Source organism: Nannospalax galili, unplaced genomic scaffold (genome assembly GCF_000622305.1).
Source record: "Nannospalax galili isolate Female #2095 unplaced genomic scaffold, S.galili_v1.0 scaffold1250, whole genome shotgun sequence".
NCBI lineage: Eukaryota > Metazoa > Chordata > Mammalia > Rodentia > Spalacidae > Nannospalax > Nannospalax galili.
In genome coordinates this window covers 618,749-638,980 of record NW_008328704.1, presented here as the reverse complement: position 1 = coordinate 638,980, position 20,232 = coordinate 618,749, and the positions used below count along the sequence as shown (strand labels likewise).

At 48.5% G+C, this 20,232-nt stretch overlaps 2 protein-coding genes across 4 annotated transcripts in view; one reads left to right on the top strand and one right to left on the bottom strand.

Annotated features, from left to right (window-relative positions):
• Nploc4 (NPL4 homolog, ubiquitin recognition factor) overlaps positions 1-10,016 on the bottom strand; it is a 57,741-nt gene extending 47,725 nt beyond the window's left edge. Inside the window, exons 1-3 of one of the 2 annotated variants that reach the window (XM_008828590.2) lie at positions 9,817-10,016; positions 7,648-7,728; positions 2,685-2,797 (exon numbers count right to left, since the gene is read on the bottom strand). In XM_008828590.2, coding sequence (XP_008826812.1) covers positions 2,685-2,797; positions 7,648-7,728; positions 9,817-9,831 — 209 coding nt within the window. In that variant the 5' untranslated portion in view covers positions 9,832-10,016. The remainder of the gene's footprint in view (positions 1-2,684; positions 2,798-7,647; positions 7,729-9,816) is intronic. The other variant, XM_029561218.1, reaches the window with a different exon arrangement.
• A 4,338-nt stretch (positions 10,017-14,354) lies between these two features.
• On the top strand, positions 14,355-18,843 carry Tspan10 (tetraspanin 10). Of its 2 annotated transcripts, none has more exons than XM_008828954.3 (3): positions 14,355-14,435; positions 15,827-16,458; positions 17,940-18,843. In XM_008828954.3, exons 1-3 carry the CDS (start codon positions 14,400-14,402, stop codon positions 18,265-18,267), a joined length of 996 nt encoding a protein of 331 aa, XP_008827176.1. In that variant the 5' UTR covers positions 14,355-14,399; the 3' UTR covers positions 18,268-18,843. The 2 variants fall into 2 exon arrangements, with proteins under 2 accessions (XP_008827176.1, XP_029416814.1); XM_029560954.1 differs by having other exon boundaries at positions 14,369-14,435; positions 15,809-16,458.
• Positions 18,844-20,232: the final 1,389 nt, after the last annotated feature.

Below are 20,232 nucleotides of genomic sequence, written 5' to 3'. Positions count from 1 at the left end.
TGGTTTTTAACTCACAGCTCTGAAATTAAAGGTATGCTCTGTGACACTCGGCTTTTTTTTTTTTTTAAAGACAAGGTCTCCCTATATAGCCTTAGCTGGCCTAGAACTCCCTATATAGACCAGGCTAGCCTCAAACTTGTGTCAATCTTTCTGCCTCTGCTTCCCAAGTACTATGGCCTTCATCAGATAAATCTTAAGGAAAAGGGGGGGGGGCACGCAGGGGAGGCAGGGTACAGTTAACACTAGGGGAGCAGAGGTGGCTACAAAGCAAGACCTTGTCATACAACAAAAAGGAAAGGGTTGGGAGGGAAAGCTAAAAAATGAAGACATACAGATTTCAGGGCCTGGAAAGATGGCCCAGTGGTTAAGAACACCTGTTGATCTTTATGAGGACCTGGTTTCAGTTCTCAACACCCACATGGCAGCTAGCAACTGTCTGTAACTCCAGTTCCAGAGGCTCCAACGCCCTCTTCTGGCCTCCTTGGACAATACACAACATAGGCATACTTACGTACACGTAGGTAAAACACTCATACACATAAAATCAAAATAAATATAAATTTTCTAAAAAAGACATACACATACAGGAGCTAGAGAGATTGTTCAGTGGTCAAGAGCACTGACTGCTCTTGCAGAGAACCTGGACTCAATTCCCAGCACCCACATGGCGGCTACAAACCATCCTTAACTCCAGTTCCAGGGGAATCTGAAGCCCTCTTCTGACCTCCTAGGTGCTGCACAACACGGATGCACTCACATACATGCAGGTAATACACACGTACACATAAAATAAAAATAATAAATAAAATATTTTAAAAACTTATTATTCACTTGTGTGTATATGTGAGTACAGCTATGTACATGCCACGGCAGGCATGTGAAGTCAGTAATCTCAGGTGGGCAGACTTGCACAGAAAGCATTTTTACCTGTTGAAACATTTTTTTTTCAGTTAGATGAAGAAACCCAAGGCCCACTGGCAGGAATGACAGCATAAATTCAAACTTCTGTAATATACATGAGAAATGACTGATTCTAGGGGCTGTTGCAATGACTCAGCAGGAAAAGGTACCTGCTGCCAAACCTATTACCTAAATTTGATCCCCAGGACCCAAAGGAGAGAACTAACTTCCAAAAGTTGCCCTCTGATCTTTGTATGCATATACGTACACATACACACACACACACACACACACACACACGTGCGTGCAAGCTCTTTCTCTCTCTCTCAAACGTAACTTTTTTGGCCAAGTGTGGTGGTACACACCTTTAATCTCAACATTTAGGAGGCAGAGACACTCTGTGAGTTCAAGGCTAGCCTGGACTACATAGCAAGTTCAGACCAGCCAGGGATACACAGAGAGACCCTATCTCCAAAACAAAATACCCAAAGGCTGAGCCTGAGCTAATCTAGCAAAATCCCATCCCAAAAATAAATTAAAGCAGAATAGTGCATGCCTTTAATCCAAGCACTCCAGGAGGCAGAAGTAGGCAGATCTCAAGGCCAGCCTGGTGGTCTACACACACATTCCAGGCCAGCCTGGGGCCCCAGGGAGACCCTGTCTCAAAATAAATAAATAAAAAAATAACTAAAGAAAAAAAAAAAAACCCAAAGCCTTCCAAAGCTCAAAGGAAATATGACCTCAGTCCCTCTGAAATGTTCACAAATAACAATGCACAAATAAATTACAAGGACAGGCAACCAGCAGGCAGAATCAGTAAGTGCTATAACTACATCTCCAGATAGCCTAAATTTGTGATCCTAAAAGTGACAAAATTTCTAGAATAGCCTACCATCTGCACATAGAGAAATGCCTGCATACAGGGCTAAATCCTTCAGCCAACCAGTGACTACCCCATGCTCCTCCCTGCAGACTGAGGGCACATCAAGACTCCGCTTGCTGATGCAGGTGCCAGGCAGTTTAAATGTGGGTGAGCAAGCTTGTCTATAAAAAGCTCAACAACAGCCAACAGCCGGGCGTGGTGGTGCACGCCTTTAATCCCAGCACTCTGGAGGCAGAGGCAGGCAGATCTCTGTGAGTTCAAGACCAACCTGGTCTACATAGCGAGTTCCAGGACAGCTGGGACTATAGGGAGACCCTGTCTCAAAAAGACCAATAAATAAATAAAAATAAAAAGCTCAACAACAAACATGGTCAGTTCTGCAGGACATGAGGTCTAGAGTCAACACTCACCTCTGCACTTACAGCATGAAAACAGTCACAGACTAAGCTACATGGCTGAGTCCCAGTAACACCATAAACACAGGCAGTGAGTAGGGGGCTTGTAAGCCAAAGCCCCAGACACAACAGACACACCTGAAGTAAAAACAGGCCACTACACCACACCTGGCTCCTTAGCAAGCAGGACTGACATGGCATGACCTCTTCACAAAGGTATTCCAGGTCCTCCCCTCCAGACAAGAAATTCACCCTACTTCAGACATTGACCCAAGACCACAGTCCTCTCCCGCCACATTCCAGATTTCTACCTTCAGTCAAACCTGCTCAACAGTAACTGCTGGCCTCATACAACTTTGTATACCTGCCACACACAATCACCTATACTATGGGCAGTTAACAAGACCATAATTAGAGGCAGTACCAAAAGGAAAGAAAATAAATTCAGGCAGCCTCAGGTGGAGTCTATTCCTCACCTCTGCCTGTTCTGCTGGCCGGACACTTACTTGATTTTTAGCAAATGGAGGGATTTGCTGGACGATGCTGTTATCTCTCCAGTCTTGTTTCTATTGATGTAAACTGAGAAGCCGTTGTTTTGAAAGCCAAACTCCTTTGCAACCTACAAGCCCCAAACAATAGAAATTTAATGAAACATTTAAGTATCACATGGCACAGGCTGTCAAGACCACTGGAAGAACACCAGTGTGCTGGTTAGTCTTTGTCAACTTGACATAAACGAAAGACACCTGGGAGGAGAGACCCTTAATTGAGGACTAGCTTCTATCACAATGACCTGTGGGCATGTGTGAGGGGCATTTTCTTAATTATTGATGCCCTAGGCAGATAGGCTTGGGCTGTGTAAGAGTTGCTGATGGCTAGAGAGATGGCTCAGCAGTTAAGAACGCTGGTTGTTCTTGTAGAAGACCGGGTTCGAATCTCAGCACCCACATAGCAGCTAACAACTGTCCGTAACTCCAGTCCCAGGAGATCTGACAGCCTCTTCTGACCACCACGGGCATTGCATGACATAGGTGCACTTACCTATATGCAGGCGATACATGCATACACATAAAATAATAAATAATTCTTTTTGTTTGTTTTTTTGAGCCAGGGTCTCTCTGTAGCCCCCAGCTGTCCTGGAACTCACTAGACCAGGCTGGCCTTGAACTCACAGAGATCCGCCTGCCTCTGCCTCCCAAGTGCTAGGATCAAAGGTGTGTGTTACCATGCCTGACATACTTTTTTTTTAAAAAGTTAAAAAAAAAGGCTGGGCGTGGTGATGCACACCTTTAGTCCCAGCACTGTCTGCCTGTGCCTCCTGAGTCCTGGGACTAAAGGAGTATGCCACTGTGCCCAGCCCTGGGCTACTTTTCTTATTGAATTAATGCTTGTATATGAGCAGTACAGTGTTTTCAAGAGGGAAAGAACAAGGGATATGGCTGATGAGCAGTTCCTAGTTTGCCTTCTCTGTTGTGATAAAACTGACCAAAACCACCTGGGGAGAAAAGGGTTTTTGCATCAGACACTTTCAGGTAACAACAGTCCATCTTCCAGGGGAGTCAGAGCAGGAACCTGAAAGCAGGAACTGAAGCAGAGACCAGGAAGAAACACTGCTCACTGTGTTCACTCTGGCTTTGTCAGCAACTCTTTTCTTTCTTTTTTTTTTTTTTGGTCTTTTTGAGACAGGGTCTCTCTGTATCCCCAGCTGTCCTGGAACTCATTATGTAGACCAGCTTGCCCTCGAAGTCAGAAAGATCCACCTGCCTCTGCCTCCCAAGTGCTGGGATTAAAGGCATACGCCACCAGGCCCGGCCTTAATAAAATATTTTTAAGTATTTAAAAGAAAAGAAAAAAAAAGAAATGTCAGCTGGACACAGTGGCACGTTCATGAGATCTCAGTGCTGGGAGATGAAGACAGGAATTCAAGCTCAGCTTTACAGGGCAAGTTCTGGACTGCAGGCATGAGATCCTATCCACAAAACACAACAGGATGGGACAGAGGGACTGAGTTACTTTGCCAAGCACTTGGCTAAATGCCAATTAGCTAACAAATATGAAGTCTCCTACCTACTGGGTTCTAGATGCTGAGAATAACAGTGAGACCCCAAAACAAATGGTCTCAAAGGAACACTGCAATCACAGAGTCCATGAGCTATTTTTTCTGGCAGGGGGCGGGGGGTAGGGGTAGAAAAGGTTTCAATAATCCAGGCTGGCTTCAAACTCAATGTGTAGCTGACACTATCCTTGACTCTAGATCCTTCTGCCTCTACCTCCCAAGTGCTTGTCTGTGAGTTATTTTCAACATAAACCCTCTCACGACACCTGCTGACATCAATTTCTTTAGCGAGTAAAGAAGGGACTTAAGAAATGTCTCAGCGGTTAAGAGCAGTGGCTGCTCTTCCACAGGACGCAGGTTAGGTTCCCAGCACCCACATGGCAGCTAACGACCAACATTAACTCCAGTTCCAGGGGATATGACCCTCTTCTAACCTCCACAGGCATTGCACAACACAAGTACACTTAATATATGCAGGCAATATACTCACACACATAATAAAATAAAATAGACAGCAGAGAGTCATAAATCAAGGCTACTGAACACAGGCCATCCTGACTAACAAAATCACAGGACTCAAGACAGGCTTCTGAGGTTGGAGACATGGCTCAGCAGTTAAGAGCACTTGCTGTTCTTACAGAGGACCCAGGTTCAATTCTCAGCACCCACAAGATGGCTAACAACCATTAACTCCAGTTCCAGGACCCTCTTCTGGCCTTTGTGGGCACTGCACACAAATGGTACACCTACATATATGCAGGCAAAACACTCATACACATAAAGTAAAAATAAATTAACCAGCTTTCCAAGTAAGACTGTGAAGGGACAGGAAAACACAAAACTCATTCAGCAGTCATATATGTATAAATAACTCATTTTCTACTTTAAAAAGAGCATATTCTCACATGAGATATCAAAAGTAGTTAATTCAAAGAAAGAGAAAATAGAAATGTGGGTGTCAGGCCTGCAGTGAGGAGAAGAGCTGCTGTTTAATGGGAGGGACTTCAGACTGGCTCAATGACACAGCTGGAGACCTACTTCACAGCAGTGCAAGAACACACGAAACTTGACACAGAATCAAACAGGGAACCTAACTGGAGGAAAGTGAGGGCCAGCACACAGCATCAACAAATTAGACACTTAGAAATGGTTAAGATGGGGTTGCAGAGATGGCTCAGTGGTTAAGAGCACTGGCTCTTACAGCAGACCCTGGGTTCAATTCCCAGGATCCACTTGGCGGTTGACTTCCGTGGGCATTGCACGAATACACAGGCAATACACGCGTACACGTAAAAATATTTTAAATGGTTAAGATACTTTGTTAATGTTATTAACAAAAAAATATTAATCTGCATTTATTGGCATAAACCACACCCATAACGATCTAGTAGGGAAAAAAATAAATTACCATATAACGCCATCTTTAATGTGGATGTGCCAAGGGAACAGCATACTTTTTTTGTCTTTTTTTTTTTAAATATTTATTTTTATTTTTATTTAATGTGTATGAGTGTGTTGCCTGCATGTATGTGAGTGCATCCGTGTTGTGCAATGCCGCAGAGGTCAGAAGAGGGCTTCGGATTCCCCTGGAACTGGAGTTAAGGACGGTTTGAGCCGCCATGTGGGTGCTGGGAATCAAACAAGGGTCCTCTGCAAGAGCAGTCAGTGCACTTAACTACTGAGCCATCTCTGCAGCCCGTTTTTGTCTTTTTGAGACAGGGTCTCTCTGTAGCCCCAACTGTCCTAGAACTCGCTATGGAGACCAGGCTGGCCTCTAAATCATAGGGATCCTCCTGCCTCTGCCTCCCGAGTGCTGGGACTAAAGCCGTGTGCCACCACACCTGGCATGAACAGCACAGTATTACAGCACCAGTCTGCATCAGGACTAACAACCTACCTAGGCCTATAGAAACTTGTCACTCCCAGTAGCACCATTATGGACCTGCCATCCCATCAAACAACCCAATTAATAACCAAAAAGGGAAAAGCTGGTTACTGAGCCCTGCTGGTTAAGAGGGAATGAGCTGTGCCCACTTGCAGCCTGGGCACTGGTGATCAGTGCCCTCTGGACACACTGGCAGAAGAGGCCCCTTTGGGACAGGACCTGCAGGGCCACACTCTCTGAATGTGATGCCATGCAGATCCTGCCCCTTTAATTTACTAAAGGGTTTCCCTCTTACAGATGCATGAGAATTATACACAATTAAAATGATTTCCAAGTAAGTTTTAAAGAACATTTAAGTATAAGCCCAAAAGAAAAGTCTAATGACAAGGGAAAGCAAGTGTGATCACACTTTTTCTTTCCTAGAAATGCATAAGTGACATTTCTTTGGAAGCTCCATGTGTCTTAGATTTGAAGACATGCAGAATCTGGTGAACAGTATGTGTAGCCATGTAAAGACAGGCATCTGGGACTGCACACATGTAAAAGGACCTGTCACAGGGCTGGAGAGATGGCTCAGCAGTTAAGAGCACTTGCTCTTGCAGTGGACCTCAGTTAAGCCCCCAATAACCACATGGTGACTCATCAACTATCTTAACGCCAGTTTCAGGGGATTCCATGTCCTCTTCTGGCTTCCATGGGCACCAGACAGGCACATGATACACATACATACATGCAGGCAAAACACTCATACACATAAAATGCAAATAAAGAGCCGGACATGGTAGTGCACGCCTTTAATCCCAGCACTCGGGAGACAAAGGCAGGCCAGCCTGGTCTATGTAGTGAGTTCCAGGGCAGCTGGAGCTAACAGGGAGACCCTGTCTCAAAAAGACCAAAAAAACCCAAAAAATGCAAATAAAATTTAAAACTCTAAAAAAAAAAAAAAATTTGACAGGGGCTGGAGAGATGGCTCAGCGGTTAAGAACACTGGTTGTTCTTGCAGAAAACCGGGGTTTGAATCCCAGCACCCACATGGCAGCTAACAACTGTCTGTAAGTCCAGTCCCAGGGGATCCAACAGCCTCTTCTGACCTCCTCGGGCATTGCACGACACAGGTGCACTTACTTACATGCAGACAATACACATATACACATAAAATAAATAAATTTAAAAAAACAAACAACTTTGACACCAACCCTTGGGCTCATGGTCTTGTAATTTTAAGTAGCAATCAACTGTGACGAACATCCAATTCAGTGCTGAGCATAATGGCTCATACCAGTAATTCCAGCAGCACTCAGAAAGCTAAGGCTAGAGGAAAGCCTCAAATCCCAGGTCGGCCTGGGCTACAGAGAGACTCTGTCTCAAGCGCACACACCGCCTGACCCAGCAGCTATCCAGCATAATCAATCACACAGAGAAAAAGCTAGGGAAGAGACAACTTGGTTGTGGGAGGAAACAGGAAATGAGAAAAGGGCACAAATGAGCACTGCAGAGAACAAGACCCAGAACTAAACACCACCAGCACCTTTTTCAGAAACGTTGCAGCTGTCTCTCTCTTAGTTGCTGTGATCCGCTTCACTCCATCTGGGGACTGGACACGGATTATCTGTTGTAAATGACATACGATGGTTACGACACAGCCTAATGCAGTCTTTTAGCATCAGGGTCACTAAAACTAAAAGGTAAAAGTCACCCTTCCCTTGCTGGGCGTGGTGGCGCACGCCTTTAATCCCAGCACTCAGGAGGCAGAGGCAGGCGGATCTCTGTGAGTTCAAGGCCAGCCTGGTCTACACAGTAAATTCTAGGACAGCTGGGGTCTCAAAAAGACCAAAAAAAAAAAAAAAATGCAGGCAATACTCTCATACATATAAAATAAAAATAATATTTTTTAAAAAATAAAAGTTCTTAATACCGTGGTCATTCTAACAGAGTTTGTTTTTTAGACAGGGTTATAACAAATTGTATTTTCATGGCAAGGCAGGCCTAAAAAGGTAGGGTGGCCTTCAAGACTCCTTCTGAGGGCATGTAATCAAGCTGACCACTGTATCAGGCCCTGCTTTAGTAAGGGACATGAACTGACATGCCCTATAAACAAAGCAGTTGCTGCCCAACCATGTGAGGACTGGGAAGGAAGACAGAGGACACCCCAGAAAATGTTCCGTTGGACTTCTGACTCCAGCAATTACTAACAGTACACTGTATATAAAATGCTCTGCAGATATGTTTTCCCTCATCTCTTCACTCAGGAACAGAAATCCGTCACCTGGCACTAGAGAAAGAACTCAAATCACAAGGAAGAATTCTTTGGTTTGGTCAGTTTTGGTTTTCAAAACAAGGTCTTTCTACCTAGCTCTGGCTGGCCTGGAACTCAGTACATAGACCAGACTAGCTGCAAACTTTCCATCCTCCTGCCTCAGCCTCCCAAATGCTGGGACTGTAGGCTGTGCCACGATGCCCAACTTGTAAGAGTTCTAAAGTGCTAGTTACACAACTGGATCCTTTACCACAGGGCATGGGAGTCTTGGTTTAATAATAAACAAAGGCCAGGCATGGTGGCGCATGCCTTTAATCCCACTGTTGAAAAATGTTCTTTTCTGGAACTTGTTTGAAGAAGGTTGCATTACCGTAATATAGATCATTAGAGTAAGCAGAGTGTTTTAAGATCTGAGCCAGGTGTGGTGGCACAGGCCTTTAATCCCAGCACTCAGGAGGCAGAGGCTGGCGGATCTGGTTGTGGAAACTCAGAGGGACAGAAGACCCCTAAAGGCAGCTGTGAAGAAAGAGAAACAGCCCTGAGAGAAAAGTCTTAACTCAAGCATCTGCCAGACATAGTGGACCTAGCCTATACTCCAACACTGAGGAGGCTGGGGCAGGAGGATGGCAGATTCAAAGCCGACCTGGGAAACTGTAACAAGACTGTCTCAAAACAAACTCAAGAGCTGGATTTGCTCGAACCCATGACATCCAGGGAGAAGAGATGTCCTCTGGAATTGGGGTGGGGGGGGCAGTGTGACTATTACCTGCCACCCGATATGGTTCTGCTTTCCCAGAAATCCCAAATATTCCCCAATGCTCCCAACCCCCACCACATTCACTTTGGAGGGAAACTCCTACAAGTTAACTAACGGCTGTCTGTTGGTTTTCTTCTCTGATGTCTTACTGACTTTTTTCACTTCAAGGGAGTTACCTCGAGTGCATCAGTTCCTAACGTCTCGCTTAAGTGAACCCAGCCTTCTGTTCTGTATTCCACTCCTTTTAAACAAGTAGTCAAGTTTTCTCTTCCAAAAAGGAGCCCATCCAGCCAGGCTGCTGTCTGCCCGCCTTGGCCGCTTCCTCGCTCGAGAAGGGGTTGCTCTGCCGCTGCCCTCCATCCCTACGGACCTTCGGGAGTGATCATGACTAGGCACTGTCGAGATGGGGGAGGAGAGAGCCCAAAGGATGGGAGGGAAGGACGTAGCCCGCTCCAGGGCCTGGGAGGCCGAGGTTCATCCGAGCGACCCACGGCGGGGAGGGAAGCCGCTGCCCTCGGACGGCTCAGCCGCGCTCCCGCCAGCCCCTCCCGCGTCCGCGAGGGCAGGCTCGGCCCTAGGCTGACAGCGAGTGTGGAGGACCGTCCCGCGTAGGCCCGCCCAGGACGCCGGCAAATCTGCTGCCTCATCCCCGCGCCCCGCTCCCGCCTGGACGCCGCACTCACGATGTTCTCGGCCATGGCGACCGCTCCCGCCTCCGGGCTCGGGGCCCGGGCCGCCACCGCCTGCCTCCCCAAGGGCCTCGAAGCCCCGGCCTCGGCCTCAGCCCCGGCCCCAGCCTCCCGCCGCCGCCGCCACCGCCGCTCCAGCTTCGCCTCCCGGCTCCGCCAGCCGCCGACGTCCGGTGCCTCGCCTAACGCGCTCCGGCGGGGCTCACACCGCCCCAAACCAAGGTTCCGGCTGGCCAACAGCCGTGCGCGTGCGCAAAAGGTACTCCCTTTGCGTTCCCGTGCCCGGCTGGGATGAGCGGCAAAAGGCGACATGTTCCTGAATATTCGGGCAATACAGAAAAGTCCCCCAGAAGAGACGACCATCGAAGTGTCACTCAAAAAATAACCGATGAGAGAGTTCTATTCTGAGAAAACAGAACTCTAAAGAGTTGAACCTGCACGTAGCTGATAGTACGGGTCCCGAGGCCGCCCAGAAAGCTCTGATGCAATGCTATTACCTTCTAGACAATTTCCCAGCAATGAGCTCGAGCTTCTCATTTTACAGAGACCTGTGAATTTTGTAGCTTATAACGTATATGATTGTGGGGGGAGGGAGAGACAGTATGGAATTTTCTAAGAGGTTATAAAAGTCATTCGACTTCACGGTTCAATTTCAGAGTGTAATTTAGCCCCCTTTTTAAAAAGATTTTATTGTATTTTAAGTATCTGTCTGGGAGTGGGATGATGGGCACATGAATACAGGTGCTTGGGGAGGCCAGAGGAGGATGTGGAATACCTGGGCGCTGGATCTGAAAGGTGGCTCAGTGGTAAGTGCTCTTAACCATTGAGCCATCTCTCCCACTTGATTTCTTCAAAGGTGTCAGTCACCCCTTGACTTGCAGATGACATTTTCTCCATGTCCTCATACAACCTTTTTTTTTTTTTTTTTTTTTTCGAGACAAAGTCTCATGTAGCCCAGTCTGGCCTTGAACCTCCTCCCTCACCTCTAGCGTGCTGAGAATTATATGAATGCACCGCTACACCCAGTCATGACACAGGATCTTTGCTCTGTGGATCCTAATTTCAGTTGCTCACTACAATATTGACTTAGGGCCTACCCTAAAAGTTTTAAAAACTTTTAGGCCCTAGCTCTAAGTCACATTCTTAGGGCTTGTTGGTTAGAAACTAAGTATTTGAATTTGGAGGAGCACAACTGGGCCCCATAACAGTGATGGATACCTGCTTTGATTCAAAGGTTACCCAGTATAGGGACTGGAGAGATGGCTCAGCAGTTAAGAGCACTGACTGCTCTTCAGAAGACCCAGGTTCAGTTCTCAGCACCCACATGGTGGCTAACAACAGTCTGTAACTCCAGTTCCAGGGGATCTAATTATTTCTTCTAACCTCATGGGCATTACAAGATATGGATGCACTTACATACACATTAAAATAAAATATTTTAAATCAGCCAGGCATGCTGGCACACATGATCCAGCACTCAGGAGGCAGGTAGGCAGATCCCTGTGAGTTCAAGGCCAACCTGGTCTACATAGTGATCTCCAGGCCAGCCGGGGCTACAGGGAAACCCTGTCTCAAAAAGACCAAAAAAAAAAAAAAAGAAGGTTACCCAGTATCAGGACAGGATCATCATCATCCTGAAAGCCTGACTTTGGAGCCAGAAGCAGGAACTGACTAGGTCTGGGCTTGTCACCTTAGGAAAAACTGAGTGCATGCTGGATTACACCAGGTCTTACCCACCCTGGTCCTTGCCCCAACATTCTGCCTGCACCACAGCTTCACAAGCTGCATTGTCACTGTACCACACACGCCCCTTGTGATTGGAAGAACTTTGCTGGGCTGCCAGGGCCCACACGATCAACTGTTACCTGCCTTCCACTTGGCCTTTCTTCTTTAAAAGTTCCAACCTTGGGCTGAGGACTTGATTGACTCAGTAGTTGAAGCTCTTGCGGTACAAAGCACAAGAAACAGTTCAGATCCCCAGAAACCCACATAAATGCCAGGTGTGTATGGTGGCACAACTGTAATTCTGACCTCGAAAGTCAGAGATGGGACCCCCCAGAGTAGTCTGACTAGCAAGATTAGCCATGTTGGTGAGCTCTGGTTTGATTAAGAGCCCCTGCCTCAATGAGTAAGATGGAAGAGTGGTTGAGGATGATTCTCAGCATCAACTTCAGGCCTCTGTATGCACATGTACACACCTGCATGTGCAGCCACATATGTGTGCCCCCCATATGCAAAGACATACACATACATACATACATGCACATGCCACACACACACACCTGAAAAATGGATAAAGGAATAAAAAGTTCCAGGCTTACTCCCACCCAAGTCATTGACATGTCTCTGAAACCTTCTTCCCCATCTGCCAATGAGCAGCAGGGTTCCAGTGTGCACTCTAGACCCCAGCTTTACTGAAGCATACTTTCCCTGGCTGCCAAGGGTATTAGTACTTGACAGCTCTCAGCCAAGTTCCCCTTTGGGGGCTGCCTCATACTTGAAGATCTGTCTCATTCAAGATCATAGTCCTTCGGGCAGCCCAGGCCAAGGACCAACAATGGATCTAACAGTGTAGTCCCTTGTCATATTTGGGGCAACAGAATAATCCCAGCTCCAGAGTTCCTCATGGATCCACTGAGGCTTTAAAAAATGTGTGTGTGTGTGTATGTGTGTGTGTGTGTGTGTATGTGCCCATGTGCACGTGGAATAGCATCCTCAGAAACATCGTCCACCTCCTTTGAGACAGGTTCTCTCATTAGCTTAGAGCTCAGGAATTCAACTAGACTCGCTGGTCAGTGAGCTCCAGAGTTCATGCCTCTGCCTCCTCAGAGCTGGGAGTACAAACATGTGCAATCACACCTACCTATCGTTTTTAAGTGGGTTCTGGGAATCAAAATTGTATCCTTGCCCTTGCTCACAGACGTGGTGCACACCTTTAATCCCAGCACTCGGGAGGCAGAGGCAGGCGGATCTCTGTGAGTTCAAGGCCAGCCTAGTCTCCATAGCGAATCCAGGTCAGCTAGGGCTACAGGAAGACCCTGTCTCAAAAAGACCAAAAAAAATTTTTTAATATTATTTTTATTGTATGTGTATGTATGTAATGCCTGAATGTATATACGTGCACCCATACCCATGTGGTGCAATGCCCACAGAGGTCAGAAGAGGGTGTCTGATCCCCTGGAACTGGATGTGGGTGCTGAGAACCAAACTGGATCCTTGCAAGAGCAGCCAGTGCTCTTAAGCGCTGAACTATCCCTTCCAGCCCTGGCTTGCTTTTTTTGAGACAGGGTCTCACTATGTAGTCCTGGCTAGCCCAGAACTCACTCACTATGTAGACCAGGCTGGCCTCCAACTCACAGTGATCCACATGCCTCTGCCTCTCAATTGCTGGGACTGAAGATATATGCTACCGCACCTACTCACTGAGGCTTTTGTGTGACCAAGTGACAAGTCACTCTCCACCTACCCCTGATTCCTGGCTTAATTAACCATTTTCAAGTCTACAATTCAGTCTGGGGGTGTGCTTAGTGGTGGAGCACTTGGCTAACATTCATAAAGCCCTAAGACCCATCCCTAGCATAAAGAAAGAAGCCTTAGCTGGGTGTGGTGGTGCACACCTTTAATCCCAGCACTCGGGAGGCAGAAGCAGGTGGATCTCTATGAGTTCTAGGCCAGCCTGATCTACATAGTGAGTTTCAGGCCAGCCAGGGCTACATAATGAGACCCTGGAAAAATATACGTAAAAAAAATGTCTTCTTGGTATCACTTTTCACAGGCTCTGGAGGTCCTGTGGCCACAGTGACACTGGCAGTCACCTCCACAGCTCACACACATCCCAGTCAGAGGCAAGGAAGCCTGTAGAGGAACATGCCCAAGGTCACACAGAGAGTTGGTAGCTGGTCAGAGCCCAGTGTTGACAGTCTTGAAGATGCCGTGTCTCCATGGCAGTGGTAGATAGCCCAAGTCCTTTAAGCACAAAGACCCAGTGGTGACCACAACAAAGTCCTGCTCTGAGAAGCTCAAAGGGAGAGGGCGCCTCAAGCCCAGGTACCTTCAAATCAGGAAGAATGTGATTTGGGGCAAGAACACTTTTGCTCTTATGTTGGATGAACTAGGAGGACAAACTGGCATCTATGCCACCTGTGGGGCTCCTGGACTGCTACTGTGAACTAGTTCACACAGATCTGATCCCCGGGGTGCTGATGGAACAGACACTGAACTTAAAAAGCTAAGGACTACAATGGGGCCCAAAGTGATGACCATGAAGCCAACACCAGAACTATCCAAGCCAAGTCATGTCTGCTCAGAGCTTAGGGGCACTCCCAGAGTCAAGGCCAAAAACTGGGGGCTAAGAAGCAAGATCAGTGCCTCTGCAGAAGCAGGGGCCCGCCTTAAGCCCTAAAATGTGACTCCTCACATGATCCCACTGTGATCCGGTGATGTGGGTGGGGCTCGAAGCTCCCCAGCCCCGGGCTACACAGCTCACAGAACAGCTGAAGAACACCATCATACCAGACTAGTACCCTGTCCAGAGAGGCACCAGCCACCTGTCCCTGTGGCTTTCCAACACAAGGAAGATGGAGGAGGGGGAAAGCAGTCCCTTGTTGTCTCAGGTAAGCCAGCCCAGCCAGCCTTTCCAAATTGGGCATGTTTCCTTGCCCTGAGGTTGCCCTCCCCCCAAGTCCAGGTGTCACCTACCTGACCCCGGTCCCACTTCTAGTTGTGTGCTACGGTTTGTGATTAAGCAGATGCCACATTGGGAGAATAGAGTAGGGGCTTCACTGATCAGATGGCTCCCCTCCCCATGGCTGTACCCAGGTGCTAGTCTCTAGGGGGTCTCTTGTGGGTCTGAAGGGAAGACTGACTTAGAGTTCAGTGAGGGTCAATGTCCCTTGTGGCTGGCTGTGGACTCCATGGCTTCAAATTATCTTAATGATGCCAACTGGGCTCTGGCAGCCTGTCATTTTGCTCCAACTGACTCCAGCTAACAAATAACCTTCATGTCCTCCACTCTGAATTCAGAGGAAAAGAACCATCCATGCAGCCATACAAGCATGAATGGCAAGGGCTGCTTCCTCCTAGTAGGACTGGGGTGAAGCAGGACCCCTGGCTGGAGCTTAAGTCTCCCAAGTCAAACTTGTCACTAACAGAATCAGGTGAGGCTGCCCCATCTACCTGTAGAGGGCCCCACCTTTCTACCAGCTCAGCTGAGTCATCTGCTAGAAGGTGAGGTTTCCCTGCCTCCTCTAGACCGCTGCCCATTCTCCTGGCATTACCTTTCCCTGTTAGGGGAGCCAGAAAGACAGGACACAGACTACCGTTCCATCTCATCCTCACAAGGCATGGCATGATGCCTGTCTTGGCCTAGGCTAGCTGGTGGGTCTAAGAGGAATGCAGAGAAATCGGGGCTGACTTCAGAGGACACAGTAGAAGGGTGGTCACAGAGCTCAGCTTTTCTGTGCAGGTTGTCTGCACCTTTTGCTTGGGTGGGGAAATCCCTCCTGTGACTGCACCAAGTTACTGCTGGGGCATCACAGGCTGACTCAGACATGAGACCATGAGACCATTCCAAACCCGGGGAAGCAGACCCACCTGCCACCACCCTGCCCTGTCTGACCTAGAACTATGAAGCCTGGAAAGATCAGAGCTGGTCCTGCCATCACAAGGGTACGGGGGAAAGAGTGGGTGCACCCGTTGAGCAAGTTCAGTACCGCCTGCCCAGTCTTTACCACAGACTTTCCAGGGTGCTGCCATTACACTGTTCTGAGGGAGGCAGCAGACTAAGGGCCTCCTCTGCTCCCTGGCCAAGAAGACAAGCCCGCAGGTCCCCATGGCCCTAGCTATCCAGGTCTTCGAGTCCTCACTTCCTCCCACGACTTTCCTCCAAGCCTACCCCATGCCCTTAGTTCCCTTCTGCTATGGCCTCACCCTCTGATGGCTGTCACAGGGTCTGAGTGAGTGAGGTCTCACCAGTGTGGTCTCCCAGTTCCTCCTCCTTCTACAGGACACTGCTGGCCAAGAGCAGCCCCTCTCCAGGAACAGTCTATCTACTTCAAGCCGCCCAGGTCCAGTACCTCAGGAGGACCAGGTAGGGGCCTGGAGCTCCAGATGCTGTCCTGGGACCAAGCACCAGGCCTGGAAGGGAGGCCAGGTCTCCTCCCTGCCCCTTTCCACAGGGAGCAGCTGTGTCAAGTACCTCACTTTCCTCTCCAACTTCCTCTTCTCCCTGCTGGCCCTGCTGGCCCTGTTTGCAGGACTCTGGGGCCTGGCTGTTAAGGGGTCTCTGGGGAGTGGCTGGGGGGAACCCCTGCCCACAGACCTTATGTTGGTGCTGATGCTAGGGGGTCTGGCAGTCAGTGTGGTGAGCCTGTCTGGCTGTCTGGGTGCTCTCTGTGAGAACAGCTGCCTACTGTGCTGCTACTGTGGGGCTGTCCTTATCTGCTTGGCACTGGAGGCCCTGGCCGGAGCCCTGGTGGTAGCCCTCTGGGGCCCACTGCAGGATAGCCTGGAGTATGCCCTGCGTGTGGCCATCATCCACTATCAGGACGAGCCAGACCTGCGCTTCCTCCTCGACCAAGTCCAGCTGGGGCTGCAGTGCTGTGGGGCAGTATCCTACCAGGACTGGGAACAGAACCTGTGAGTGTCCCCCACACCCAACAGGGGCAAGAGAAGGGGCAGCCTGGATGCCTCACTTACCTCCTTGTGTGTAAATGAGTACATGTGTACATGCTCTTGTGGTCACACACAACCATAGGCCTGGTTCCACATGCCTGTATACACATGCACTTGTGTACATGCAAATACACTCTCAGGTGTCTTATATGTAAACACAAAATGAAGTCTCACACTGAGGCACACACATATAACACATACACACAAACAGACACAAATGTGTGCACTTACCTGTGAGGTACAGGGGAACTTGCCTCTGCCTGGGTCATGGGCCTTGAGTCTGAATGAGCCCTTTGGGCCAACTCTAGACTCAGCTACTCCAGATAAGGATCTTAATGCAGAGGCCAAGCCAGCAGACACCAAGAAAGTAATTTTTTTTATCAGATAGAACATCTCAGTGTCAAGAAAAATACCTCAGGTTAGTTCAGATCAGGTCATCATTCTGGACTATGACTCCACAGTCCATGTGCATGTGAGAGCATGTGCACACGTGAGTGTGTATGATGAACCTTCCTGTTTAGGGATATGACACAGTATGTTTTATGTTCCCCTGAACGTCTGTCTTTTCTACTTCCTCAATACACAGACACCCTGAGCAGACACTGTCTTCACTGTGACACCCAGGATAGGATGGACACTATGTTCCCTCCCTGGAGACTCTGAGGCCAACTGACCTTCAGGGATGAGACAGAGGAGACTCTAAAAACTGGCCATTTGTTCTCAACATGGCTACAACATATTGGGCCCACCATGTTCCTGGCACTTGGCAAAGCATCCCCGGGGTTACTGTGTAGCCCTCCCTACCACAGAGAGTTCACTTTCCTGGTGGGTGGCAGGGCCCAGGCCTGTATGCAGGCCCCTGGATACCTGGGGAGGCCCCCTGGAAACCTGGGGACTGCCTGCAGCTGAGGCTCCTTAGCAACCAGGGGGCCCCCTCCTACCTCTGTGCTCCTTGCTGTTTCCCAGGATTACCTCTTTCCACTGAGACCTATAGACCATTCCAGAAGCCTCTGTGGGAGCCCAGTACACAATCTCCCTCTCTGACACTGCTTGCTCAGATGAACTCAGTGTGGATGGAGCAAGGTCTGCCTCCTTTCTTTCAATCACCTCACTAAACATTTTCCTGCCCACCTAGACAGACACTGCACCTGTTGCAAGCACAGAGGGCTGTGATATGGGAAAATGTTTTTTTTTTTTTGTGTGTGTGTGTGTGTATGTGTGTCTGTGTCTGTGTCTGTGTATGCATCTGTGATGCCCCTTCATATGCATGCAAGTATGTGCATATGTGTCTGCATGCCTCAAATGTGTCTTCAAGTGCATAAATATGTTTGTGTGAATGCTTGTGCATGAATGTGTGTGTGTGTGTGTGTGTGTGTGTATGTGTGTGTGTGTGTGTGTGTGAAGGTAGGCCTCCCCTCCAGGACCAAACCTCATGTGCCCTGCAGGTATTTTAACTGCAGCTCTCCTGGGGTGCAGGCCTGCAGTCTTCCTGCTTCTTGCTGCATTGACCCCCAGGAACAGGGAGCGTTGGTGAACACTCAGTGCGGCTTTGGGGTGTTGCGTCTAGATGAGGACACAGCTGGACGAGTAGTGTACCTGCAGGGCTGCCAGCCAGCGCTGCAGCAGTGGCTGCGAGAGAACATGTGGGCCATGGGCAACTGTGCCATCGTCATTGTCATGGTCCAAGGAACTGAACTCCTGCTAACCGCCTGGCTGCTGAGGGCCCTGGCTGCACGAAAGGCAGTAGAGGACACACAGCCTGACCCTCTGTGATCTTCCTGCATCACCTTACCCACTGGACAGAGCTGAGAAGACACTGTGGTACAAGCCAAACTCCTGGCTTCTCCTCATCTCCCAGGAAAGGTGTCAGAGTAAAACTCCCATGGAACAGACCCTGGGGCCTCCTCTCTGGGCCCAGTGCCTCTGTCCTGCATCTGTTGGTCCCCAAGGCCTAGCTAGACTAACTGTGCTCCTCCCATATTTCATTTTTGACTTCCCAGGCCCCTCCTAAGTCCACACCTGCCCTTTGCAAAGGCCACTGTGGTCTGTGTCTGACCACACCAGCGTCCTACCAGATTGGCAAGAAGAGCAGGAGCCAGGGTTCCTGCCTCTAACCTTGGCTGTCTACCTTGGACAGGCCAACACTATCTGGCCCCAGGTCTCCATTTCTTCACTGCTGGCCTCTCATGAGGCCTTTTCCTGCTTTCTGATCCTTGGTGAGATGTAGGGAGAGGCCCAGGCTGCACCCTACAGAAAGTTTTTTTGCGGGGGAGAAATAATTGTTTGTTGGAGTAAACCATTTGTATTTGTATCGTAAACTACAGGTCTCAAAGTACACTAGGATCATTTTCTCCAAGTCAAGATAGCCCAGCTAGGGGCTGGAGAGATGGCTCAGCGGTTAAGAGCACTGACTGCTCTTGCAAAGGACCCGGGTTCAATTCCCAGCACCCACATGGTCGCTACAAACTGTCCTTAACTCCAGTTCCAGGGGAATCCAAAGCCCTCTTCTGACCTCCACAGCATTGCACAACATGGGTGCACTCACGTACATGCAGGCAATACACTCATACACATGAAATAAAAATAATAAATAAAAAAAATATAAAAAAGATAGCCTAGCTAGGGCTGACAGTAGACAATGGTCTGCCCAGCTCTGACTTCATCTGTAGGGTAACCATAGTCTGTCTGTTCCTAAGTGGGACCACAAAAGGTCTTTATTTTTCCTATTTCCTTCCTGGTTTGGGTTTTTTTTGGGGGGGGGGTTGTTTTGTTTTGTTTTTTTGTAAATTTTGTGTATTTCATACAGAACATCTTAATTTTTTTTATTTGGTCTTTTTGAGACAGGGTCTCCCTGTAGCCCCAGCTGGCCTGGAACTTACTCTATAGACCAGGCTGGACTTGAACTCACAGAGATCCACCTGCCTCTGCCTCCCAAGTGCTGGGATTAAAGGCGTGCATGCACCACCATGACCAGAACATCTTAATCGTCTTTATAATTCCTTCCCCACTGGCCCCCCTTTCATAGCCCCACCCACTGGAATTCATATATTGTTATTTTTGTTAAGGTCTATCACGTCAAGTTAGTTTCCCCAGATGTCCCTCAGTGCAAGTTCGTCCACTGGGGCGAACTAGGCAGCCTCTTTAGAGTCCCTCTCTTTAAGATCAGCTCTTCCTCACCCAGCAGTAACCAACTGTCAATAATTATTAGTTTTTTAAATTTTTAAATTTTTGTCTTTTTGAGACAAGGTCTCCCTGTAGCCGCAGCTGGCCTGGATTCGCTAATGGAGACGAAGCTAGCCTCGAACTCACAGAGATCCACCTACCTCTGCCTCCCAAGTGCTGGGATTAAATGTGTGTGCTACCATGCCCGGCTAAATTTTTTAATTTTATTATTTTTTATCTTTTTGAGACAGGGGCTCCTTGTAGCCGCAGCTGGCCTGGAACTCATCAGGTAGACCAGGCTGGCCTTGAACTCACAGAGATCTGTCTGCTTCTGCCTCTCAAGTGCTGGAATTTAAGGCATGTACCACCATGCCCGGCCTTTTTTTTTTTTTTTTTTTTAAATGAGATAGGATTTCATGTATTCCGGCTGGTCTTGAACTTGCTATATAGCTGAGGATAACCTTAAACATCTGATCCTCCTGCCTCTATCTCCTAAATGCTGGGATTACAGGTGTGTATCACCATGCCCAGCACAGGGGGTCATTCTGAGAGTCATGTTCTATTCACCCCAAGGAT

What these genes read in the sequence shown, in the direction of transcription:
- Tspan10 (XM_029560954.1), top strand. Translation starts at nt 14,400, where the DNA reads ATGGAGGAGGGGGAAAGCAGTCCCTTGTTGTCTCAG. An exon ending in GCAGTCCCTTGTTGTCTCAG is followed by an intron (nt 14,436 to 15,808) that starts GTAAGCCAGCCC and finishes GTGGTCTCCCAG; the next exon opens with TTCCTCCTCCTTCTACAGGA. An exon ending in CAGGACTGGGAACAGAACCT is followed by an intron (nt 16,459 to 17,939) that starts GTGAGTGTCCCC and finishes TGTGCCCTGCAG; the next exon opens with GTATTTTAACTGCAGCTCTC.